The sequence below is a fragment of the Pseudorca crassidens genome, chromosome 6, assembly GCF_039906515.1.
Source record: "Pseudorca crassidens isolate mPseCra1 chromosome 6, mPseCra1.hap1, whole genome shotgun sequence".
Taxonomy (NCBI): Eukaryota; Metazoa; Chordata; class Mammalia; order Artiodactyla; family Delphinidae; genus Pseudorca; species Pseudorca crassidens.
In genome coordinates this window covers 60,863,798-60,891,263 of record NC_090301.1, presented here as the reverse complement: position 1 = coordinate 60,891,263, position 27,466 = coordinate 60,863,798, and the positions used below count along the sequence as shown (strand labels likewise).

General features: G+C 38.6%; 2 protein-coding genes across 5 annotated transcripts in view; one reads left to right on the top strand and one right to left on the bottom strand.

Annotated features, from left to right (window-relative positions):
• The window catches only part of METTL8 (methyltransferase 8, tRNA N3-cytidine), a 132,786-nt gene extending 115,492 nt beyond the window's left edge, over window positions 1-17,294 (bottom strand). For both annotated transcript variants that reach the window (XM_067741552.1, XM_067741553.1), the window contains exon 1: window positions 17,030-17,294. The gene's annotated coding sequence lies outside the window, so the exon portion shown is untranslated. The remainder of the gene's footprint in view (window positions 1-17,029) is intronic.
• A 144-nt stretch (window positions 17,295-17,438) lies between these two features.
• DCAF17 (DDB1 and CUL4 associated factor 17) overlaps window positions 17,439-27,466 on the top strand; it is a 37,693-nt gene continuing 27,665 nt past the window's right edge. Inside the window, exons 1-3 of one of the 3 annotated variants that reach the window (XM_067741556.1) lie at window positions 17,439-17,891; window positions 18,330-18,433; window positions 23,876-23,966. In XM_067741556.1, coding sequence (XP_067597657.1) covers window positions 17,766-17,891; window positions 18,330-18,433; window positions 23,876-23,966 — 321 coding nt within the window. In that variant the 5' untranslated portion in view covers window positions 17,439-17,765. The other 2 variants (XM_067741557.1, XM_067741558.1) reach the window with 2 other exon arrangements.

Genomic DNA, 27,466 nt, shown 5'->3' with positions numbered 1-27,466 from the left:
TGAATGCAGGCATCTGGTCTAGGAATTGTCAAATGAAAAAACTAGCAGTGGAACACTCTTCCCAGGGGATTTTGGGCAAGAGCAAGCTTTATAGTACATTAGAAGAGGCAATGTGGAAACAGCATGATTGCCTAGAAGGTCAGGGATTTCCTTATAAGGCTAGCACGTCCTGTTTTCTAGGGTAAGGTGAGCTAGCTAAAATGAGGTTGGAGGATTGCGATTGTAGTATGTTAGGTTTCCTTGACAGGTGTTTCCCATAAGGGCAGGCTGACTAAGGTTTAGAAATGTGACCTTGACTAGGCCACTGGCGTGACATCCATTTTGTGGCTCCCCACATATGCATTCACTTTATCAGAATGCAGATATACATAAAAGCATGGCCACACAGAGTGGGGAGAGGCAGGGCGGGGGGTGGGTGGGGGAAGGCTTGACTGGAATCCCTACAGAAAACTGCAGTGCACTGGCTGTATACCAATTCTGGTGTGCGGATGGCAGCTTCTCCCGATGAGGCCTTGCAGGAAAAGTCTTAATTGCTAACTGCCAGGCCTGAAAGATCACACATATGATTCTGACCTAGAGTCAGACTCCTCACCCAAAGAAAAAAAAACTCAAGCACTCTTTACTTAACATATAATAAACTCATTCAGAAATTACATAAACTAAAATACCAATACATTTAAGAATGATTAAAACAAATAGCCCGTGAATAATAATGCCACAGCAAGTTGCTTGAGAATAATTGAGAATGTTAATTATAGTTTTAACTTCCAAGGACCACAATATGTAAAGAAACCATAGTAATCTTCAATCTATAAAAGGTCTTATTTCTAAGACCATTTGTAAGTCAGCTGTTAAGAGCTCAGAACCACATTTTCCACAGGAGCATTTTAATTGGTGATTAAGATACCAGCCTAGACTACACATGCTTTCAAAATCCATAATGTGGATGAAAAGAAATTTGTTTCTTTATTTTAGATGATCTTAGAAAACTGGCAAATTCCATTTTCCCAAACAGCTGAAACACTGCCAATCCATAATGCCTGGGGCAACTGGAATTTTATTTAATACAAAAAACAATCTGATTAAATGATTCTTTTAAAACAACAATAGCAAACACAAAAAACCTGTCGGCCATCTCGTTGCCACCTGATAACATAAGGTGTGCCTATAAAGGTATGTTGTTTAACTAAAAATTACAACTTTACATCAAAATAAATGTTGTCCTTTCAAATAAATCACCTTAAGAGATTACTATTTATTCCAATAACAGTAAAACATCTTTGAAAACATTATTTTCAGATAATGTCCTCATAGCAAGCTAATTGATTCTTTTTCATATCCTCAGTGGTGGCAATATTTTTGCTTTAGGATATATACCTTTTGTTGTTTTTAGACTAAGTTGTTCTTGTTGCCATAAATGTACATATTCTCAACATAACCAGCTTGGAAAGATCATATTCATTAAGATATAGCTTCTGGTATGTTCTGTTTCCTTAAACGGTCTCAAACAGTCATACCTCATAAATCAAGTGCACATAGTACACACTGTACTGCCTCAAATGATAGTATCCATTGTGCTTATTCTGTTTTGAGAAGCCAAAACTATCTGGAAATATGAGCTAGATTTTTTAAAGTTTTTTTTTTAATATTGATAACAAAAATAGAAAATATACAGGGGGAAAGAGCCCTCTTACAATTACAACAAAAAAATTATATGAAATACCTAGGAATAAATTTAGCCAGAAATGTACAGGACTGATATTAGGAAAGCTATACAACTCTACAGAGGAGCATGGAAGATAATTTAATAAATAGGAAGACAGTACATGGGTTTCTGGAGCTGAAGATTCAATATTGTAAAAAAAATGTAGGGCTTCCCTGGTGGCGCAGTGGTTGAGAGTCCGCCTGCCGATGCAGGGGACACGGGTTCGTGCCCCGGTCCAGGAGGATCCCACATGCCACGGAGCGGCTGGGCCTGTGAGCCATGGCCACTGAGCCTGTGTGTCCGGAGCCTGTGCTCCGCAATGGGAGAGGCCACAACAGTGAGAGGCCCTCGTATCGCAAAAAACAAACAAACAAAAAATGTAAATTCTCGCAAAAATTAAAGTAATTCCAATCAAAGTTCCAAAAATGTCTTTGGGGAACTTGAACAAATAATTTTAAAGTTCATCTGGAAGAATAAACATGCAGAAAGTACCAAGAAAATACTGCAGGGGAAATGTGTGCTGTTGATTGTGGTGGCGTAGGGTTAAGGAGGGTTGGGGTAGTCCTTGCCCTTCCATACATTACAATACTCTAGAAAGCAAATATATCTTGGCCATGTCTATAGTGCCAGGATATACAGTCAAAGCACTAGAACAGAATAAAAAGTCCAGAAACTAGTCAAATTATATATAAGAATTCCATTTGTAATAAAGCTAGTATTTCAAATCAGTAGGTTAAGACTGGCCTATTCAAAGAAGTGTATTAAGAAAAGGGGCTACCTATTCAGAAAAAATAAAGTTATATCCCTATTCTATCTAACACCAAATAAATTCCAGATGAATTAAAGTTTTTAATGTAAAAATACTTTTTATAGGCTTAGAAAAAATATAGGTGAATACTTACTAAAAAGTGGGGTAGAAAAGACTCTTTTAAACATTATACCAAAGCCATAAAATATAAAAGAAAAAGACTGATTGCTATAGGAATGTACAGGATGATATACTATAAAAGACACTCATGGAAATAAATGCAAAATATTAGAATGTATTAATATGATTAATATATAAGGAATGTTTAGAAAATAATTAGAAATGACTTCAGTAGAAAATGTGCTAATACATCAATAAGCATTCACAAAAGAAATGCAAATGGCCACTAAACACTTAAAAATGTTCATCACACTAATAATAAATAACTTTGGGGGATGCTTATGACTGCAAGTAACAGAAGACACTATTCAAACTGGCTCAAACAAATAGAGCATGTTATCTCTCAGAACCAAGTCCAGAGGTTGGGCAAGTTCCAGGTATGGTTTCAGTTCTATAACGTCATCAAGGACCCAGGTTCATGCCATTTCTCCATCTTGTTCTAAATAGCATCACCTTCATTCTAAGGCTGGTTCGCTTTGTTAATTACAAAACAGCTGCAGCAGTTCCAGGCATCACACTGGCATGGCAATATCCAGAGCAGGAAAAGGATCATCTCTTTCTTATGCCTCTTTTTAGTGATGAGGAAACTTTTTCACAAGTTCTTCAACAAACTTGCTCTCAGATTTCACTGGCCAGAACTGGGTCACAAACTATTCCTAAACCAGTCTCTGGTAAGAGAATGAGTTCCTATGATTACCTTAGACCTTTTGAGGTTCTCAAAGTGTGGTCTACAGGTCCCTAGGGGCCCCCAAGACACTTTAAGTGGGTCTGCAAAAGGTCAGAATTATTTTCACAATACCATCAACATGTTATTTGCTTTTTTACTGTGGTGACATTTGCACTGATGGTGTACAGGCAATGGTGGATAAAATTGCTGGGATCTTGGTCTCAATCAAGGCAGTGGCACCAAACTATACTAGAGGTCATGCCTTCTTTACCAACCATGCATTTGAAGAAAAAAAAGAAAAAACCAGTTTCACTTAAGCATATCCTTGATGAAGCAATGAAGACTGTTTTCATGGAACCCCATTTTTACTTTGGCATTTTCTCAAAAACAAAGTAAGCCTGTCAAGAAAACAACTGACAGCATTTGTTGCCGTTGATAAAATTCAAGCTTTCAAGCAAAACTTAGAATTTTGGAAACCCTGTGTCCACCACTGTGAGCTTAACAGCTTGCTGACACTTAAACACTGTTCTGATGAGAATAAAGTATTTTTGATATTGTATAATGAAATGTGTCAACATTTGGAAGACGTGCACAACTCAGTGAACCAATATTTTCCAGATGGCCAACATATGATATCACAAAATCATGCATGGGTAAAAGATCCACTCAAAGTGCAAGACAGACCAATGGATTTTAATGTAACAGAGTAGAAAAAGTTCACAGGTTTGATTTCAAATATTATATTGCATTAACCTTTAAGAAACTAACACATGGACTTCCCTGGTGGTGCAGTGGTTAAGAATCCGCCTGCCCATGCAGGCGGACACAGGTTCGAGCCCTGGTCCAGGAAGATCCCACGTGCTGCGGAGCAACTAAGCCTGTGTGCCACAACTACTGAAGCCCGTGAGCCTAGAGCCCGCGAGCCACGACAGGAGAAGCCACCACAATGAGAAGCCCCAGCTCGCTGCAACTAGAGGAAGCTCGCGCGCAGCAACGAAGACCCGACGCAACCAAAAATAAATAAATAAATTAATAAATTAATTAATTAAAAAAAGAAGCTACCACTTACTGGGATTTAGTGTAGTATTAAAGGAGATTCTTCACACTCATCTGAATAGACTTTTAAAGTACTCCGCCCCTTTCTAACTACTTATATATCTGTGTGAGATCAGATTTTCTTCATATATATCAACTGGAACAACATATCATAATAGACAGTGCAAAAGCAAATATAAGAATCTAGCCATCTTCTTTTAGGCCATACATTAAGGAGATATGCAAAAATGTAAAACCATCCTACTCTTCTAATTTTTTTCTTTTGGAAAATACTTTTAATAAAAAGGGTATTCATACTAATATGCAATAGGTTTATTATTGTTTTAAAAGGACTTAAATAAATATTTAAATTTTTTCTTAGGTTTAATTTCTAATACAGCAAATAATGATAACTATGATCCATATAAACAAAAGCTCTTGGGGGGGCCTCTATAATTTTTCAGAGTGTCAAGTGGTCCTGAGACCAAAAAACTTGAGAACTGCTGCCATAGATTAATTTTCTGGGGTGACATGGAGAGCAGAGAGTCCACCAATTAAAAAAAAAATTGGTGCAATGGGTTACTGACCATCATTTTGGCAAAGGTGAAATGTTGTGATCAGTGGTGTGCAAGAACAAGCATCCTCACACATTGCCAGGGAGATTGTACCAAGAGACCTTTCCTGAGGGAACTTTGGCAATACACATGAACATTTTTAAAGAAGAAATCTGATGGAAATTTCCATTTCTAGAAATATATCCTAAGAATATAATCAGAAGAATATATTAAGGATTTGTCACAGCATTATACTGAAAAACTGCAAACAATCCAAATATTCATCTTTAGAGGACTAAATTATTGTACACCTATATAAAGGAAAATTATGTAGTTACTTAGAATGTTGCTAAAAACCTAAAGTTGTTGATATGGAAAGAAGTCCATGATTTATTAGGTAGAGTAAAAAAGGTACAAAAGAGTACCTATGGTATGATCTCATTTTAAAAAATTAATACACATACCAACACCTATGTGTATGCATAGAGAAAGTCTGGAAGAGTTTATGGTAGTTCCCTTTGACTGAAAGGCTCAAGGAGATCCTTATATTTTCTTCTTAATGTGTCTCAAAATGTTCTTTTCGAGAAAACTCAAATTACTTTTATAATCAGAAAATATAAAAATATTTTAAAAACCAGTAACTATATACATTCTATATACTATCCACGCTTGGGAAGGAAGGGGGAAAAAAAGAAGATACGGGCAGTAGTGACAGTAACACTAAAAGGTTACAAAATTTTCTGATGGTCACCCATTTCCATGGAGGAAAAGATGCCATGGAGTTTGTAAGAGTTTGGTTAGTGGGACCCAGACAGAATGCTGTAGTTGGCTGGATTCAGGACCCAAATACCTTAGGGTCAAAGAAGTCCAAAGAAAGGCTACTTTTAAAAGACCCCAATTTGTTAGACCAGGTGAGGCAGACAATTGCAGATGCTGAGAAGGTGGGGTAAAAAAGCTGGAAAGAGAAAGAAATTAGAAAAAGCAAAGAGTAGCAGGAGAAGGTGTAAAACAGACAAATAAAACCACATTAGAATATCAAATTCCAGTTATCCAGAAACTTCCTATTCACCAACTAGGGAGGTGCTTCCTACACTGCTGTGTGACATTATGGCTGCTGTCTCTTTCCATTTGGTAACTGTGTTTCCGATGTGCTAGAACCTTTTCATTTATAGTACTTGTTAATCATCAGGCAGCACACACAGATGGCACCAGTCAGGTCTGCCCAGCCTAGCTGCTGGGAAAGCTTGTGCACCCTCTGCTGGTCAGCTCCACACCAGGACAAGAGGGTCTGTGTCTGTAGGAGACAACTTCTAAATGACAGGAATACACTTTTGTGTTCTCTATACAGCCAATTTCAGTGAAGAGTTTGGAAAACATTTCCTGAAACTGCCGCCTCAAAGAGACAATTCCAGATTAAAACAATGCCTTCCTTTGTTACACCAAAGAAAAACATCGTAACAACTAAAGTCCTATGAGAAAATATACCATCTAAAGCATCTTAAATTCGAATGACTTCATTTTATTACATAATAAGTAAGTAAAGGTGTGCAGATGACTGCAACACTTAATATGACTATAAAGCTCCATGAGAATTTTACTCTGGTTGAAAACCTGAGATTATCATAACAAATAATACTTGTACAGGTTTTACAACTTACAAAGAGCTCTCACATTCATTTTCACACCTAATCCTTACAACTCTATAAGCAAGGGAGGAAGGCAGGGCAAGCATTTCTGTTATCACCATTTTACAGATGGGAGCTGAGGCTCAAAGGGGTTAATGAGTGGCCTTGATCGCACAGCTACAAGAACCCACACTCCAAGCAGGTCTCCTGACTCCAAATTCTACGTTCTTCTCAGAGCTCTATTCTACCTGAGCTGCTGATCTGTAAGGGGTTTTCTGAAGAGTTGGTATGTATTCTACGCAGAGAAGTAAAAGGCCTAAAACATATGTTTCTATAATACATTCATTCCATTTTGTTTCAAATATCACCAAAATTTTAGGTACTGAACCCTAAATCTGAGGGGTTTGCACTGCAGGCAGTGCTTTGTCCTAAAAGAACATCAGTTTAACAAGGGAAGTGGATATTTTAATAAGGAATCTACTGAAAACCAAAGTTAACTTCAGAATCTCTATGTTGGCATGTCTAGGCCCATAAAAAGTATCCTGTCAGGTTTCATGGCTTCTGCATTCACTCAGTCAATACTATATATATGTAGCAGGAAACTGGGGTTTGGAATCCTCAAGTTCTGGTCCTACTTTCTCTTGAATGTTTACCATCTTGATAATTTTTCCCTTATAAGCAAAACATTATGAATACTGTTTTGTCAGAGTGCCAAGCTAAAACTCAGTATGCTGAAGGAGAGTCACTGAAATTCAGCTATAATCACAGAGATCCCCAAAGCTAAAGAGCAAAGCAAAAATAATAGACCCAAACAATTATTTGTTGTGAAGCTGAAAGTAACATACCATTGTAAAGCAATTATACTCCAATAAAGATGTTTAAAAAAAAAAAAATTATATAGTGCTGGCTATGTGCCAGGCATTACTCTAAGTGCTTTACACATATTAAATCATTTAGTTCCCCCAAGAACCCATTTAACAGGTAAGTAAATTGAGGCACATAGAGGTTAAGTAATTCTAGTTAGGGTAACCAGGTTCACACACTAATAAGTAGTGAGGCTGAGATCTGAACCCAGGCAGGCTGGTACCTGAGCTCATCTTCCTTCCAGGACACCACATTACATTTCGCCATCAAGTCTCCCTAGGCTCCTCTTTGGCTCTAACAGTTTCTCAAACTTTCTTTGTTTTTGAAGACCTTGACAGTTTTGAGGAGTACTGATCAGTTATCTTTAGAATACCTCTCAGTAAATATTCATCAGATGTTTTTCTCATGATTAGACTGGGGTTATGGGCTTTAGGGAGGAAAACCACAGAGGTAAAGTGCCATTCTTATCACATCATATCAAGGGTATGTGGTATGAACATGACTCACCACTGCTGATGTTAACCTTGATAAATTGGCTGAGGTAGTGACTGACAGGTTTCTACTGTAAAGTTACCAACCCCCCTCTTTTCCATACCATATGCTTTGGCAGGAAGTCACTATGCACAGCCAACACTTAAGGAGAGGGGAGTTATGCTCCACCTTTTTAAGGGTGAAGTGTCTACATAAATTATTTGGAATGTTTTTGCAAGGGAGATTTGTTTCTTCTCCCCCATTTATTTGTTCAATCACTTGTTTATATCAGTACAGTCTCATAGATATTTATTTTAAACTTTGGGTTATAACCCAATACTACTTTATTTTGTTGTTCAAACTATTCCTGCTTTGCCAATTAAGAGCTCTTTCTGGGGCTTCCCTGGTGGCGCAGCGGTTGAGAGTCCGCCTGCCGATGCAGGGGACACGGGTTCGTGCCCCGGTTTGGGAAGATCCCACATGCCGCAGAGCGGCTGGGCCCGTGAGCCATGGCCACTGGGCCTGCGCGTCCAGAGCCTGCGCTCCGCAACGGGAGAGGCCACAGCAGTGAGAGGCCCGCGTACCGCAAAAAAAAAGAAAGAGCTCTTTCCGTTGTTTCCTATATCCTTTTGACACATTCCCATCATTGTATTTTTGAGCACTTCTTTACTTCCTGGCACTACAAGATGTTGCAGACTCTTGTATATTCCTTGACCCAGTCCTAGAATCAGCCATTTCCTCTAAAGAGTGTTGGGACTTCCCTGGTGGCGCAGTGATTAAGAATCTGCCTGCCAATGCAGTGGACATGGGTTCAATGCCTGGTCTGGGAAGATCCCACATGCCGCGGGGCAACTAAACCTGTGCGCCACAACTACTGAGCCTGCACTCTAGAGCCCGCGAGCCACAACCACTGAGCCTGTGTGCTACAACTATGGAAGCCTGCACACCTAGAGCCCATGCTCTGCAACAAAGAGAAGCCACCGCAATGAGAAGGCCGTGCACCACAACGAAGAGTAGCCCCCGCTCACCGCAACTAGAGAAAGCCCGTGTGCAGCAATGAAGACCCAACACAGCCAAAAATAAATAAAATAAAATAATTTATTAAATAAATAGAGTGTTTGTTCCTTTTATTGGAGAATGGTCTGGGTGCTGGGTGTGCTCTTTGCTACTACGCTGTCCTTGCTTCTAGGCCCTCTCAACTGACAAAGCAAGGAAACATATGTGTGTATACTAAACCATGTATATACACATATCTTTATCTATAAATGTTTCATATGTATCCATCTGTATCTATAGTACGCTAACTAGAGTTTATACTAATGTCTCCAACTCTAATCCATTACCACATGGATCATTCTAGCCTTCCCCACTTCGTTGTCTATAACCTCCCACTCCAACAGTAAGAAATCTGGTTGCCATCATCCACCATGCAGCTATTAATTGTTTAATTCCAGTACTCATGTGTAGTAGTTTCAGAATTATTAACCCATACCTCTGTGGGAAACTTTTATCAACTAGAGGACAGCGCTTATGTATAGTTCCTACTGCTTTTAGTCTTACAGTCTCATTTTCAAAGTTACTTAGGTCAGCACCTTTTCTCTTGCCCCTTTCAGTGAGATCACCGCATACATTTGTAATACAGTTAGATTCTTTTGTCACCATCTGCATTATATCCTGGAACCCCCCTTCCCCTTCTTTTTTAAATTTTGCATACATTAAGTTTTACTCTTTGTGCTGTAAAGCTATATGGGTTTTAATAAATGCATAGTCTGGGACTTTCCTGGCACTCCAATGATTAAGACTCCACGCTTCCAATGCAGGGGGCATGGGTTTGATCCCTGGTTGGGGATCTAAGATCCTGCATGCCGTGCATGGCACTACAGGAAAAGAAAAAAAAAAAAAAAAGAAATGCACAGTGTTATGTATCCATTACAGTATCATACAAAATTTCTCTACCCTAAAAAAAGAACAATGCTCTGTGCTACTTAATCAATCTTCTCTCTTCCCCAAACTCTCTACAACAGTGTGTTCATGTTTATAAATTCATGTGATTCACTTCAATCCCGTTTCCACTTAGCAGATGATTGAAGGAAACAGAGTAAATGGCTTAGTCAAAATTTCACTATGTGATGCTGCTACAACTTGTGCCTTGTGACTCCTGATGTGATGCTCTTTCTACCATACAACTCCACTTCCTTGATTTCAGCAGGGAGAGGCATGGTTGTGCACACAGACAAGAAGAAGAGAAGACAGAAATGGTGCTAAGTGATCGTATCTTACATTAATGGAAGCTTTTACACTAAAAATATGAGAAAGTAGAATTCTTGTTCTGGTAATTTGGTGAGCCTGATACCCCCAAAACCTTTCTGCTATAAAATATTCCCAAAAGCCTGGACAAATACATTAAAAAATATATCTTGTTAAATATCGAATACATCAGTGAGCCAGCAAGAAAGAAAGAGAAACCCTCAGAGACCAAAAGCTAGCAAAGATCCAAAGAGCTGAGAGAGCAATGAAGCCAGCAGTTGCCCAAATTCCACAGTGTTTAAAAAACAAAACACATCACCAAAACTTATCTAAACTCAAGTTTGGTTTAACATTAGAAAATATATTTATGTAATTACCACATTATCAGATTACAGGAAAAAAATTATATTATCACCTCAGCAGTTACAGACAAAGTCTTTGATAAAATTCAACACCCATTCATGACTAAAAATAAAATGAACAAGACTTTTAGCAAATATGGAATGGATGAGAAGTTCATTAACCTGATAAAAGGTAGCTACCAAAAACCTACAATGTCATCCTTAATGGTGAAATATTAGAAGTATTCCATTTATAAACATGAATAAGACAAGGATGTCCATTATCACTGGTTCTATTCAACACTGCACTGATCCTGGCCAACATAGTAAGAAAAGAAAGAGGAAAAAAAGTAAAAGAATTGAGAGGGAAGTAACAAAACTGTCACAGTTTCCAGAGGACATGATTATCCATGTAGAAAAATCCCCCAAACCTTACAAATGACAATTATTGCTATTAAAGATAAATGTTGGCAAACAAAAGATCAATATACAAAAACAATGTTGCTAAACATAAGATCAATATACAAAGACAACTGCATGTTTGCATACTAGCAAAAATATAGTGAGAAGACCTAATTTGAAAATATACCATTCACACAACGAAGACCCAATGCAGCCCCCACAAAAAAATTAATTAAAAAAATACATATACCATGTACAACACTGACCAAAAATATAATGTACTTAGAAAGTTGCAAAATATGCAATCCATTAATAAAAAGATTATAAAATTTCATTAAAAGACACTAAAAAGATCTAAATACATGGAGAGACATACTGTCTTCAGAGATAGGATAATTTGATATGGTAAAGATGTCAGTTCTCTTCAAATTGATAGGTAGATTTAATGTCATCCCAATCAAAATTCCAGTAAGGTTTTTGTAGAACTTAAGCAGATTTAAAAATGTATATGAAAGTGCAATTGCAAAAAAGAAATAAGATCCTCCTGAAGAAAAGGAATAAGGTAGAGGACTTGCTGTACCAGCTGGAAAGGCTTATTATAAAAGTGGTCAGGTATTCATTAACCCAGGGAGAGAAAAATAGAATAGACCAGAAAACAGAGCCTAGAAATACACTATGAATGTAAACTCGATATATAACAGAGTTAGCACTACAGATCTGTGGAGAAATGAGGGCCCCTCCAATAAATGGCTCTGGGACAAGTAGTCATCGGTGTACAAAAAAAAGAGAGACAATAAATGGGTGTTAGTTTAAGGTGCTTAGTTTGGGGTAATTTGTTACACAGCAATAGAAAAAGAACACCTTTTTTAATGTGTGTACCAAAACACAGGTTTAAGGTCTATAGAAGCACTTTTCTAGGAATAAAAAGCCCAAAAGAAACAAAAGCCCAGCCAGTAGAAAATGAATAAATAAATTGTAGTAAATTCACACAATGAAATACTATATATTGGTAAAAATAAATGAAATGAACTACAGGTACTCTGTCAAGTGTAATGCTGAAGCAAAAATAGACAACTTGTAGACGAGTACATATATGCAGTATGATTCAATTTATATGATGTTCAAAAACATTCAAAACTTAATGTTTTATTTATATAAAGAAGAAAGAGGGATCCAGGAACAACGATGGACACATAGGAGATGTCAAAGTTTTAGGTAATGTTCTGTTTTTTTAAAGTTGATGATAGCTATCTGGGTATTCATTTTATAATTATTATTTACATATTATGCTATGTTACCTATACATATTCTTTTGAATAAATAAAATATTTTTTTAAATAAGAGGAATAGTTTGTAAACTTCACTATCAATCCTTTAAACCTAAATCTTTCTGGACTTTGTATATGAATGAATCTACTACATGTTCAGATATATATCATCAAAATATACAGAGAAAAAATAAAAGAACCAAATTTATGGTTAAAAGCCTCAATAATTTCAAAATAAATTTCCAAAAGTGACTCACTCTCACCTGAACTACTACAATTACCTGCTAACTGGTCTCTCTACTTCACTCTTGTCCTGATGCTGTACCTAACTATCTCTTTAAGGGAATGTAATATCACGCCAGAGATTTTTCCCATCACATTGCCATGGGCTCACATGCTCTGACCCCTGCCTACTTCTGGGACCTGATTTTATTCCTCTCTTCCCACATGCCCCAGCCATAGAACAAATCCTAACATTCTCCAGCATTAATGTCTATAATGCTAATGTGTACATTTAATGAAATCTTGGCATCTTTCATTGACAGCACATCGTGAGTATTTCCCAGCTTTCCATTTGTTCTGGGGAATTTGGGGATGTTGATTTGTGGTTCTGCTTTATCATGATTTCACTTGACTCTTTCCTTCATCTTTAATATCTACTACATCAGAAGTCCTGTCAGTTCTACTTTCAAAATAAATATATCCTGAATCTGTTCCCTTCTTTCCATCTCTCCTGCCACCACTCTAGTCCATCTATCATCTCTTTTTTTTTTTTTTTTTTTTTTTTTTGCGGTACGCGGGCCTCTTACTGTTGTGGCCTCTCCCGTTGCGGAGCACAGGCTCCAGACGCGCAGGCTCAGCGGCCATGGCTCACGGGCCCAGACGCTCCGCGGCATGTGGGATCCTAACGGACCGGGGCACAAATCCGCGTCCCCTGCATTGGCAGGCGGACTCTCAACCACTGCGTCACTAGGGAAGCCCCCATCTATCATCTCTTATCTGGACCAATGCAACAGCCACCATCTCCTCGTTTCCATTCTTGTGCCACTGCAGTACACCATAGCCACAATGACCTTATTATAACAAATTAGATCACATTACACTCCTTCTTCAAAGTGTCCTATGGCTTCCCATCACAACAGAATAAAATCCAAAATTCCTTATACCCGATGTGACTTGGTCCCAGCCTACCTTGGCAAGTTCACTTCCCTCATGCACACTAAAGAATCACACTAGCCTTCTCATAATTTTAGAATAATCCAACGTTGTGATTGCCTTAGGGACCCTGAATTGGAGCATCCCTCTGCCTAGACTACTCTAATCTTAGTTCATGCAGATTGGCTCATCCTCATCATTCAGGGCTCAGTTCAAACTCCACTCTTCAGAGAGGCCTTTCCTGACCATCTGGGTACAGTAGGGCTCTCAACCACTCACTGTCGAGCACATCACTCTGTTTTCTCTTCTTCCCAGCACTTTATCACTACCTGAAAATCTTATTTTTAAAATCTATGTATTGTCTATCTCTCCCAACACGTGAGGACCTTGTTCCCTGTTCATTGTTATACCCTATGCCGAAATAGCTGCCAGAACATTGTAGATGAAAATAATTACATGTTGAATGAATGACCTCTTGTGGCCTTGGTTCAAATTTCTTTGTCTCTGAACAAATGTTCAGGTTTAATAACCAGAGTGTTTTATACATTTATTCTGTTATGCCTCTTTAAATGACGTATGTGAACAAAAAGCATTTTATTAACTTCTGAACTCACATGTCCTCTTTTCTGTCTTTAAAGTATCATGGCAAGGATGGTTAAGTATTCTCTAAACATCACACAGACACAGAATGAAAAAAAAAAAAAAAGAACTAATGTTTGTTTTATGCCCCAAATTAAGAGAAGTCATTTCCAAATCTTAACCTAGGGATATCGATTCATGACATTTTACCTTCAACAAGAAAATATCTACTTTATAGGTAGAACTGTTAGGGATTAAAGTTTTTGTTGTTTGTTTGTGAATAAAAGAATCTTTATTTATTGATTGATTGATTCCCATAGGTTTATTTTTTATTTTATTTTTTAACATCTTTATTGGAGTATAATTGCTTTACAATGGTTAGTTTCTGCTTTATAACAAGGGATTAAAGTTTTTAAAAAGTTATTTCTTTTTATGAATATTGTGGTTTCCTACTTATTTAAAGAATAAAGACTAAATCTGATTCTATGTTAAAAGTACTTAGTTGCTGACAACAGAATCTGTACAACATTGTTTTTAGAATAGCCCATTCATTCAACATACATACGCATCCTTAGCACACTGCCTAAAATGTGGTTACTGCATATGTATGTTGAATGAATGAATGGACCTCTCTAAACACAAACGTTGGGAAGACAGGCAAACAACAATTCTAATATAGTGCCACAACCAGTGTATGCAGAGTAACGTGTTAGAAGAGGCAAGGCTATAACTTGCCTTGTCTCTTCTAACATGTTAGAAGATGGAGGGGTCGGGAAAAGTGTGTGAGTGGAGCTGTGATACCTGGGATGAGTCTTGAGATAAACAGATAAGAGGAAAGGAAGTGTGCTCCAGACAAAGAAAATTTTAAATGTAAAGGCACCCTGGCTTGAGCAAGTAGGCAACATGTCAGAAGCACAAGAACAAATGTGGGGCTTCCCTGGTGGCGCAGTGGTTAAGAATCCATCTGCCATTGCAGGGGACACGGGTTGGAGCCCTGGTCCGGGAAGATCCCACATGCCACAGAGCAATAAGCCCGTGCGCTACAACTACTGAGCCTGCATGCTGCAACTAATGAAGCCCACACACCTAGAGCCCGTGCTCCACAACAAGAGAAGACATCACAATGAGAAGTCCACGCACCACAACGAAGAGAAGTCCCCGCTCACCGCAACTAGAGAAATCCCGCAGGCAGCAATGAAGACCCAATGCAGCCAAAAATAATAAATAAGTTAATAAATTTTTTTTAAGAAGTACAGACTCTAAACAAAAAAAAAGCAGCAAATGTGAAGGACGGGCAAAGGTGAAGCTGAAAATGTGGGCAAGATGCAGATAGTAAAGTGCCCTGTATACTATACTAAGGCATTCAGATTTTGTCCTATAAGGCACCTATACTGACCTCGAGAAATTCGTATTATGTAGCCTCGAGGTTATGAGATTTCTCTAGAGAAACGTTTTATTTTTAATTTGTTAAAAATCTAAATAAAGAAAATTTTTTGAACAAAAGGATACTCTGGATCACCTGGATGACTACCTTTTAATTGATTACAGTACTGTCACAAGATTTCAGTTCACACGTTTGTGTTTAGGACTGCACTGGCAAACAAGTGGTTTATCATTGGCACAGGTTTAATGAGAGACACGGAGACTTTTACGTAAATGATATTTGTCAAGTGAAGGTCAAATGAAATCATGACACAATGAACAAAGGAAGATTTTTACACTGGTTTAAATAAAGAAAAGAGGTGAAGTCACTGAGTAATCTCTCAACACAAGGACAATGCGGACAGGCCTTTCTGTAAGGAATTTATGCCCTGGAGGACAGTGAAGGTTTACTTTTTAGAGCATGATAGGTCCAGCAAAAACAGTCTCATTGTTAACAATAAATAAGCATTCATCAGAATTTATTTGTTTTATAGTTTTGCTTCATTTAATGTACAACCATTTATACCGAACATATTTTAAGCTCACCATAGAGAATCCTAGGTATCTACTTAGGTTTGAGAAATTCTGCTCTGGGTGACGGGGAGCCACTGAAAGATTAAATAGGGAAATGACAGATTTGTGCTTTAGAAAAATCACTCTGGCAGCAGTGAGGAGGATTGGAATTGAAAGTATTTAAGTAAGGCAGAAAGGAGGCTACTTAACATAATAATGTGATAAAATGGTGAGGCCCTAAATTACTCTGGGGGGGATATGAAGAGGAGATGGATAACAGAATCAAAAGCACTTGGTTGAGGGTGACAGAAAAGAGGGCATCTAGGATGACTGTCCCTTGGGTGACTTGGTGGTGAGATACAGACCACGGGGAGACAAACAAGTTGGGGTGAAGGGGAAGGAGAAAAAAAGAGGTGATCAATTCAATTCAGCAATGATTTGAATTTCATTTTCGCCAAAGAAAACCCAGTTATCTTTTCTGGGTTCGTTTTCTCAGTGACAGCTGCATTCATGAATTACCAAATTAACTATTATAGCGCTCTCTAAAAATATACAAAGCACTCCACAGTATGCTGTAAATAAGTCATGAAAAAATCAGCAAAAGCCCAGGCCCTAAAGGAAATTCAGCAGAGTTAAAAAGAGATATGACAAATTTTTCCTAAACACTTAAAACCAATGCACTCACCCAGTATTGTACTTTTTGCTCTGTCAGTCAAATGCAATCACTCCCTAGCCCACGTCTGAACAAGAGGCCACGTGGGAGATGCAAAGACACCACCCTCAAGGCACTTAAAAGCAAAGCAAGGGCCCTCGTCTGGTGCATGATTACTGAAACCTTAGTGTGGTAGGAATGTCATATCCTCAATGACCCAGCCCTTGAGGATATGACAGGAACCTTGACCCTACAGGCAGGGCTAGTCACAAAGTTATCTTTTACTTAGAGGAATCAACGTGGAGTACCCTAGGCAGTTCAATAACAATGTAAATATTTCATATTTCATTCCCGATAAGGAGGGGAAAAAAAGGCGAGTAAGGACAATGCAGCAATTATCGCAAAACCAGCCTGCGTCTCTGCGGACCACAAAAGGGCGGGCCTCCGGGAAAATAATTCAACTCTAGTTTGGTGGGAACGCCAGCACCTTCACCACTAACTCATAATAACAAAAGCATAGTGTTTACGGACCCAAAAGGTTTAACCGTACACCTCATCCACAACGTCCAACGCGTGACTGAAGGGAAAGCCGAGGGCGTACCTTTTTTTAGCACTGGACGCTGCCTTCGGGGGAGAGGGGCGGTAGCACACGACACCGCCACCCTCTCGGCGCCCGGTCAGGGCCTCTCAGAGCAAAAGTCGGGGGCTGAGAGACGTAAGGGTACCGGGGCGGCAAGGGACGCACCCCTGAACGCAGGGCTTGAACAGGTAACGGGGACCAAGAGGCTGCAGCACAGCGCCCCCAGGGTTCTCCCTTGGCGCCGCGTGCTGAGCCGGAAAGGCGCGCCAGCCCTACGGCGCAGCCTCCGCCGGGGCCAGAGGAGGCAAGGCCGGGCGGGGCCGCGGCCGGTTGGAGGCGGGGCCGGGGCAAGCGCTCGCTCCCCGCTGCCTTGTGGGGGTTGTAGTTCTGGACAGAAGTCAAGATGCCTCCGAGGGCACTGGGAACTACATTTCCCAGTGAGGGAACGGCTCCGGCGGACCGCGCGTTACGGTCGTCGCAGTGCCGGCCGCCGGGTCCGGAGCCGGAGAGCGTTTGAGGGGCCAGCCAGGAAGGGAGTTTCTTTTCCTTCCCAATTGCCCGGTCTCGGGCGGCGCCGGCTCTGCCTCACCTCGCGTCACTGCCGTGCGCCCCCGGCCCGGCTCCGGGTGTCAGCTTTTCCTGGGCCCCTCGGGGAGTTGGGGCCTGGAGGTTCGGAGGTAGCGGCTGCTGCCCGGCGTCGGAGTGAGGGGCGCACCCCTCTTGGGCCCTGCCAACTCCGCCACCGGCCCGCACCTCCATGGGCCCAAGCCAGAAGCCCAACGTGTGCCGCAGGCTGAGTCGCCGGGCGCTGGGCTTCTTCTGTCGGGACGCGGGCGTGGTGCAGAGGACGAACCTGGGTATCCTGCGGGCGCTGGTGTGCCAGGTGACCGCCCGCCGGCCGGGAGCCGAACCAAGGGCAGCGGGGCGATTGGCGGAGGGTGGGGCTAGGGGTGGGAGTCAAGCTTCCGGCAGGGGTGCAGTTTTCACGCAATACAGCCCCGTTTTAAGATCACCCTTGATGGGCAGGGTGATCCAGGCCTTGAACCTGGAGGATTAGTAAATAGCCTTTAGTAGAACCGGCACATGCTTTTACTTTTAACTTTCTTATGTCTTATTGCAGACAGTTTTTTTTCCTAAAAATTGGTCACCCCACTTAAGCCAAAACGTGAAGGCAGAGTGAGGAAGAATTGAACATAATGTTTTTTTAAGAACGTACATGAAATTACTTTGAAAACTGTAAATGTAACTATCCAACTTAAAATTGGTGCACAGTAGAAACTTAGGAGTTATTTGCTAAATCGAAATTCCTTGTGTCTTTCAGGAAAGTACTAAGTTTAAGAATGTTTGGACAACTCATTCCAAGTCACCTATAGCCTATGAGAGAGGAAGAATATATTTTGACAACTATCGGTTATGTGTCAGCAGGTATCTTTTTGGTGAAAGTTTTTGCTGTAATTCATTTGACTGTTGATCTTAACTCTAATTTTTATAGAAACACATGCCTACATTAGTGCTTAGTGAAATAGGAGAATGGAGAAATCGGTCCAAAATAAGGGTAGGGGGTAAAATGCATGTAATTTTAAAATCTTGTTAAATCTAAAGTTTGAGGTTTTATCCTTGTAAACACCAACTTAAAGCAAATTTATATTGCAGGCAAAATGACAGTTTGCTGAGTACAATGTAGTATTTTATTCTGCTTAAAAGATACCAGAGTCAAGAGATCCAGGTACCTACTAATTAGATGATGTTTTAGAGAAGACTTTCTGTGTTTTGTTTTGAAACTACTTGCCTTTGTTTTAGAAGGAAATTTTCAAACTTGCTCAAGTAGAGAATAGCATAGTGAACCCCATATATTCATTACCTAGATTCAAAAAGGATCAAGATTTTGCCATTTGCTTATCTTTTCCCACCCCCTTTTCCTTTATTCCTTTGCTAAATATTTTAAAGCATATTCCAAACATCATGCCATACTTAAGTTTGCTTCTCTAAAAAAATATGGCTATTTTCTTTTTCTTTTTTAAGAAAGAATTCACCATTTTAAAGTGTACGATGCAATGATTTTTACTTCCTTGAAATTCAATGAAAATGAATTTGATGAACCACTGATGGTTCATATAGACATCACTACAGTTAATTTTAGAACATTTTCATTACCTCAAAAAGAAACACTGTACCCTTTAGCTATCACCAGGATACCTTCATCACCCTCAGCCCTATGCACCTGCTAGTCTACTTTCTGTCTCTATAGATTCATCTGTTTTGGACATTTCAAAAAATTGAATCACATAATATGGGTTTTTGTGTGTGACTGGCTTCTTAGTAGATTACCAGTTTATTATAAAAGTTTATAACTCAGGAACAGCCAGATGGAAGAGATGCATAGGGCAGTGTATATGGGAAGGAGCGCAGAGCTTCTATGCTCTCTGAGCCTGCCACTCTTCCTGAATCTCCATGTGTTCACCAACCCAAAAACACCTCTCCTTTTCTAATATATATATTTAATGCCATACATTTCCCTCTAAGGACTGTTTTTGCTGCATCCCACAAATGTTGATACACTGTATATTCATTTTAAAATTTGAGAGCTTCTTTGATCCTTGTGTTAATTATAAATGTGTCATTTAATCTCCAAATATTTTGAGATTTTCCAGCTATCTTTCTGTTATTGATCTCTAATCTAATTCCACTGTGTTCTGAGAGCATATTTTGTATTATTTCTAGTTGTTTTAATTTGTTGAAGTGTACTTTATGGCCCAGAGTGTGGTCTATCTTGGTGAATGTTTCACGTGGGCTTGAGAAGAATGTGTATTCCCTTGTTGTTGGATGAAGTACTCTAAAGATGTCAGTTGGACCCAGCTGATTGATGGTACTGTTCAGTTCAACTATATCTTTATGGACTCTGCTTGTTGGATCTGTCAGTTACTGAGAGGTTGTTTTGAAGTCTCTAACTATATTAGTGGATTTGTCTATTTCTCCTTGTGTTCTGTAAGTTTTCGTCTCACATATTTTGACATTCTGTTGTTAGATGCATACACATTAATGCCACTCTTTATCCCTGATAATCTTCCTTGTCAAAGTCTGCTGTGTCTGAAATTAATATGGCTACTCCAGCTTTCTTTGTTTCTTTGTCTTTTATTCTTTTTCTGCCTTCTCTAGTTTTAACTGAGCATCCTGTATGATTACATTTTCTCTCCACTTTAACATATCAATTATATTTCTTTTTTAAACTTTTTAGTGGTTGCCTTGGAACTTGCAGTATACATTTACAACTAATCTAAGTCACTTCCAAGTCACTTTCTCCTACTCTCTTCATGAGTAGTGCAGCTACCTTATAACAGAGTGTTTCTAATTCCTCCCACCTGTCTTTTATAATATTGCTGTCATACATTTTACTTATCCATAAGCTATAATCATTGAATACCTTGTTGCTGAATACATTATTATAAACACATTTTTATCAGTTAAATCAATTAAGTATAAGAAAAACAATGGATTTTATTTTATCTTTATTTATTCCTTCTTTAACATTCTTCTTTTCTTTATGTAAATCTGAGTTTCTGACCTATATCATTTTTCTTCTCTCTGAAGAACTTCTTTGAGTTCTTAAGGCAGAACTTTCTTATAAGGCAGGTTCACTGACAACACATTCCCTCAATTTTTGTTTGTCTGAAAAAGTCTTATTTCTCCTCAACTTTTGAAGGATAACCTCTCAGGATACAGAATTCTAGGTTGGTGGGAGTTTGTTTTGTTTCATCACTTTAAATATTTCACTCCACTCTCTACTTGCTTGCATGGTTTCTGAAGAGAAGTCCAGTGTAATTCTTAACCTGTTCATCTGTAGGTAAGGTGATTTTTTTCCCTCTACTGTCTTTCAAGATGTTCTCTTTGTTTTTGATTTTCTACAGTTGGAATATGGTATGCCTAGGTATAGATTTTTTGGTACTTATCATGCTTGGTGTTCTGTAAGCTTCCTATGTATGTGGTTTGGTGTCTGTCATTAATTTTGGAAAATTTTCAGCCATTATTATTTCAGTATTTCTTCTGTTTTGTTCTCTTTCTTCTCCTTCTGGTATTCCCATTTTGTGTACATTACACATTTTCCAATTTCCCACAGTTCTTAGATGTTCTGTTCTGCTTTTTTCATTCTTTTTTCTTTCTAGTTTGGGAAGTTTCTGTTGACGTATGTTCAAGGTCACTGATTCTTTCCTCAACTGTGTCCAGTCTCCTGATAAGCCCATCAAAGACATTCTTCATTTGTATTATGGTGTTTTTGATTTCTAGCATTTCCTTTTGATTTTTCTTAGGATTTTTTTCTCTGTGATTAATTACCCATCTGTTCCTCCATGTCTCCACTTTTTCCATTAGAGTCCTTAGCATATTAATCATATTTATTTCAAGTTCCCAATCTGATAATTCCGAAACCTCCACCATAACTTGTCTGGTCCTCACACTTGCTTTGTCTCTTTAAACTTAGTATTTTGCGTTTTAGCATGCCTTGCAATTTTTTGTTGAAAGTTGTACATGATGTATTGGGTAAAAGGAATTGTAGTAAATAGGTCTTTAGAGTGAGATTAATATTTATCTGGCTAGGAGTTAGGCTGTGTTTGTTGTTTGCTGTCGCTGTAGGTGTCAGAGCCTAAAATTTTCTCTGGTGTTCTTGTTTTTGTCTCCCCAGTACTGACTCCAGCGGCTTGCTCCTGGGTTTTTGCTTCTAGTAAGCTGTGATTCTTTGTATCCACCTCTCTCTCCAGTTTTGGGGGCAGCAATTTGCCCTCTGACCTCAATTATCTGATGTAACTAATAAGAGTTGTTGATTTTCAGTTTGCTTAGCTATTTTCTTGTTGTGAGGACATGACTGATGGACCAGAAACCAGAAGTTAGAGACAATGGTTTTTTAGGTAGTGTTTGAGATTTGTTCTGACCCTGGAGGGCTCCTCCCAGCAATCTTTTTCTGGTTCTCTCCAGCAAATTAACCAGCCTACAGTTTAGCCTATATGGCCAGTGAATCTACAGATCTCTACTCATTTGCCTTTCATCACAGCCTCCACTGGTTGTGAGAGTGCTCTTAGGCTAGAACTTCTCACTCTGTTACAAATGAAGTCAATTTCTCTGGGAAGAGACTTGGAGCTATCTGCTTTATGTCCTGCTTCTCCGCCAGGCAAAATCTTCAAGCCAAGGCTCTCAAGCTGGTGGGGGGAGAGGGTCAGTGGCACTTTTGCCTCTGAATGACTCCCTTACTCTAGCTGAGCACATGGGGTTGGGGCAGACATTAGCCTCGGATTTTCTTGCCACTCTCAATGTGGAACCACTGCTTTATGAGGTGGGACAAGGGTAATCAGAGCTCCAGTATTCTTAGGCATGGCAGGGCCAAGGTAGAGCCTCCGTCCCATGAGTAGGGGCTAGGCAGAAGGGAGTCCCACCTCTTGACCGCACTAACCTAGGACCCAGGCCCAGCAACGAGGAGGTGGAGGCTGGATGGAAAATGCTGTCATTCTACCCTTCGAGGGAAGGTAACCCTCTAGGAGCCGGGGGTTGAGGGAGCCCTGTGCTCTTGGCTGTACCAGTCTGGAGTAGAGTTTTCATCTTGCTGAGCTAAGAATGGTGGAGAGGGAGCACATATTATTTCAAACACCATAGACTCTTACTGTTCTTACTGAGTTCTAGTAGATTTTTTTGAGTAAATGTTTTTTCATTTGTTATATGCCTCTAGGACCACTTCCAGAGACTTTAATTAGTTGTCCTTTTATAATTCTCACCATTTTACTGGGGAGCATGTCCATAGAGCTCCTCATACTCTCATGCTAGAAGTGGAAATCTGGACATCTTCTTATATCATCATAATGTCATTATCATGCCCAGCAAAATTAACAGTAATTCTTTGGTATCATTTAATGCCCGTATTGTAACTTTTCCAATTTAGAGTTAGCTGCTTTAATTGAAAATTTTTAAAAAATCAAGGTAAGTGGCATTGATTGGTGATCCAGTGGTAAATACCATTGGAGTTCTTTAATATTCCATTCAGGGGTGTTTTACCCATAGGTTAGAATCATATATGAGGTTGCTTTCATTCCTGTGAAATTCTGTTTGGTTTAAACCTTTGAGTCAGTGAGAGTACATCAAAGTTGAATAAAATTGTCACCCTAAAAATTGTTTCTAAATAGTAGTTTAATTTTAAAGTTCATGAGTTTAAAAAAAATGAAAACATCTATGTACACCTCTTAGTAGTAATCAGGGAAGTATATATTAAAGGTAAGAGACTATTTTTCATATCAAAAATATAGTGTTCAATATTGGCAGAAGTATAAGCTTATTCAACCTTTCTGAAACACAACTTGGGAGTAAAAAAAAAGCCTTAAAGGGTATTTCCTTTATTATCTACTAATTTGCATTGCAAATAAAGGAACTCTTTATCTAATTAATTTTCATTTTATGATGTTGGAATAACAGTTTATGAATGTGGAATTCAACAGAGATATTCATATTAAATGTTAAAGGATAAAGAAAGAATGCAGTATGCTCCAATTTTGGAAAGTGATCAGCAGGTGGGTATGTGTATATAAAGAAAAGCTAGAGGGAAATGAACCAAGATATTAATACTGAGCCAAAATGTTAATATTGGGTAGTTTTGTACTATTATAATTTATTTTAATTTATTATATATTTTAGATTTTTTTTTCTATGAATGTGTATTATGAATTTTGTGATCAGAAAAAAAAAATGTTAACATTTAATCAAGAAGAGGAAAACAAAGTAGCAAGTTGTATTTTTGGTATTCCGAATCTCTGAATTAAAAAAAAAACAAAACCCTCAAATCTGAGCAAACACTACCTCATTTATGAAGAAGAATAATCTTTTTTTTTTCCCCAGTGTTGCATCAGAGCCAAGAAAACTTTATGAAATGCCAAAATGTTCCAAATCAGAAAAAATAGAGGATGCTTTATTATGGGAATGCCCAGTGGTAAGATTTGTTTTTAGAGCACTTATTTCTAAAGCATTTTTAGCCTAGAAGAACAGATTATTGTTAATATACTGCATAAAGAAATAAAACTTAGGCATCATAGTGATTCTTAAACTTTGAAAGGAATCAAGAAGAGAGCATATCTTTTGATTATCATTTTTCCTCACAAAGTAATTCCTGTCCTAAAAAATTATATATTAATACTATGAATATATTTTTAACTTTTAATACCATTTGTAAATCTTGAAAACTAGAAAAAGTTATGAACTGATTAAAAGTTTTATAAGCAATATAAGCTAGTTTATAGTTATTCTTAGCGTTTAAGAGATTATTCTACTTAATATATTGAGACAATAAAATATTTATTTAGGGCAACAGTTACGTTATGTGACTTTTTTTTTTGCGGTACGCGGGCCTCTCACTGTTGTGGCCTCTCCCATTGCGGAGCACAGGCTCCGGACGTGCAGGCTCAGCGGCCATGGCTCACGGGCCCAGCCGCTCCGCGGCATGTGGGATCTTCCCAGACCGGGGCACGAACCCGTGTCCCTTACATCGGCAGGCGGACCCTCAATCACTGCGCCACCAGGGAAGCCCATGTGACTCTTTGAAAGTGGATTCTTACGGGTTTCCTCTATGAATCTTTTTAGGAAAATAATAAGATAAAAATAAAAATAATAAAATAATAGATAAGCTCATTCCATCAGATCAGCATTGCCCCAGTGTGTATTTTTTCAGAACACCGTTTTCATAAGATGTTAACATCTTATAATTGCTAGAGGAGTTGGAGAATTAGGTTGTTTAAAGGGTTAAACAAGTTTATTTATAGAATTACTTCTCAGAGCCTTTAATACTATTAATACTTACAATAATACTACTGTTCATGGTGATTGTCAAACCGTTTTCCCAGCTTTTTTGATCATAGAACTTCCTATTTTGAGATATATTTTTAAATATTAATTTTCCATAGGATCAGTGTTCTAAGAAACACTTAAGAAGTGCTGCAACACATATATACAATGGAATATTACTCAGCCATAAAAAGAAACGAAACTGAGTTATTTGTAGTGAGGTAGATGGACCTAGAGACTGTCATACAGGGTGAAGTAAATCAGAAAGAGAAAAACAAATACCGTATGCTAACGCATATATATGGAATCTTAAAAAAAAAAAAGGTTCTCATGAACCTAGGGGCAGGACAGGAATAAAGACACAGACATAGAGAATGGACTTGAGGACACGGGGAGGGGGAAGGGTAAGCTGGACGAAGTGAGAGAGTGGCATGGACATATATACACTACCAAATGTAAAACAGATAGCTAGCGGGAAGCAGCTGCATAGCACAGGGAGATCAACTCGGTGCTTTGTGTCCACCTAGAGGGGTGGGGAGGGAGATGCAAGAGGGAGGAGATATGGGGATATATGTATACATATAGCTGATTCACTTGGTTATACAGCAGCAACTAACACACCATTGTAAAGCAATTATACTGCAATAAAGATGTTTAAAAAAAAAAAAAAGTACTGCAACAGGGACTCCCCTGGTGGTCCAGTGGTTAAGACTCCTCGCTTCTACTGCAGGGGGCACGGGTTCGACCCCTGGTCAGGGAACTAAGATACCACATGATGTGTGGTGTGGCCAAAAAAAAAAAAAAGAAGAAAGAAAAAAAGTACTACAACAAACTAATCAGGTCTCTGAATCTGGCTGTTTGTTTTTTAGGAAAAATAGAATATGTGACCAAAAATAATGTTTAAAGGTTAAGAGACTATGCTTTGCATTTATTATTAAAATTCCTTTTTTTTTTTTAAACAGTTGTTTTTACATAAAATTGTAGTTTTCCAGAGCTGCTGCTTTCTTTTTCCCTGGACAGTTGCTTGCTTTTCATAGAAGTCTCCTTTTTAAAAATCAGGAAGCTTTAAATCTACGTTCTCTTCCCCAACTCCTTATTGAAAGTTAAAAATAACTATTGTGTCCCCACATCTAAAGCCTTTTAATCCAGTCTCATTGGTGAGGGGAAGAGGATGACAGATTTCCTAACTGAGAAACATTTTGAAGACACCAGTGCAGAACACCAAAAATTTAGAGCAATCCTGCAAAAATAAAGTTTCTAGTAACCAAATTCCTAATCTCAATTCTCTTTAAACATTTCATTCTTATTTGAAGTGGAGCAAGATTTTCCACTAAGAAAAACTACAAATCATATTGTATTAACATACTGATGTGAAACTACATTTAAACTAGCAGCCTTCTTCTCTGAGATAATGTGTGAAATACAACTTTTAGTTTAGGAAAATAGCTTGAACCTATTATGTATGCTACTTAATCCTTGTTTTTTTAAGTAGGCAAGGTATAAATGGTACATTTTTAAAAACTCCATGAGGTGATACTTATGTAAGACACCAAAGAATAAAAATATTTACATCATTGCCTGTGATTTTAGTGTAAGACTTCAGTAGCTAATAAGCTTAAACACACACACACACCCCCAAGAAACAAACAAAAAAACCTTGTTTCTTTCCCTGACATTTGAAAGGGGAGACAAACCTTAGGAGTATAAATAAAATAACTACACTTACATTCTTTTCTATTCACTCTTCAGCCCAAGCAATATAAGAGTAATTTCAACTTCCTTATTCTTAACTTTCCCCTTAGAACATCCTTTTTATTCTATAAATCAAAGTAGAACCCTTGGCTTCTCTCTCTCTTTCTGCCTTAGTCTTCCACCTTATGGCAACTCCTCAGTGGCAGGTACGCCCAAGCAGCTGTCCTCTCCCTTTGTTGGGGGTAATCCATTGGAGACAGAGGTTCTCTTTAAAATTAGGTCTGATTCTTTTCTTCTTTGGCTGCCTTGATTTCTGGATTTTAGCTTTTCATTTGAGGTTAGAGTAGAGCCACAGTGACTAATGGGATAATTTGCTCTTTTGCCATTTTAACTTTTATCAAAAGGAAAACAAGTCTTGGAATAAAGAAACATCTATTCTAGCAGATGACTCTTAATTGCTTATGGTATTATACATGGTTTTAAGAACTGTTATTGGGGCTTCCCTGGTGGCACAGTGGTTGAGAGTCCGCCTGCCGATGCGGGGAGCATGGGTTCGTGCCCTGGTCCGGGAAGATCCCACATGCTGCGGAGCGGCTAGGCCCGTGAGCCATGGCCACTGAGCCTGCGCGTCCGGAGCCTGTGCTCCGCAATGGGAGAGGCCGCAACAGTGAGAGGCTCGCGTACGGCAAAAAAAAAAAAAAAAAAAAAGAACTGTTATTGTTGCTATTGTTATCACAGCAGCATCAGTAGTACTCCTATTACTGTTGTTACGATGATAATGATTGGCTAACATTTGTTGAATACTTAATGATTAATACTTAATAAGTAATCAGTTATTTCAGGTACTGTTGAAGCACTCCATGTGAACAAACTCACTTAATAAATTAATGATGAAAATAATTATAAACGATTTTAATCTTTCCTTGTCTTAATTCTTTATTTGTGCATTAATAGTTCTTT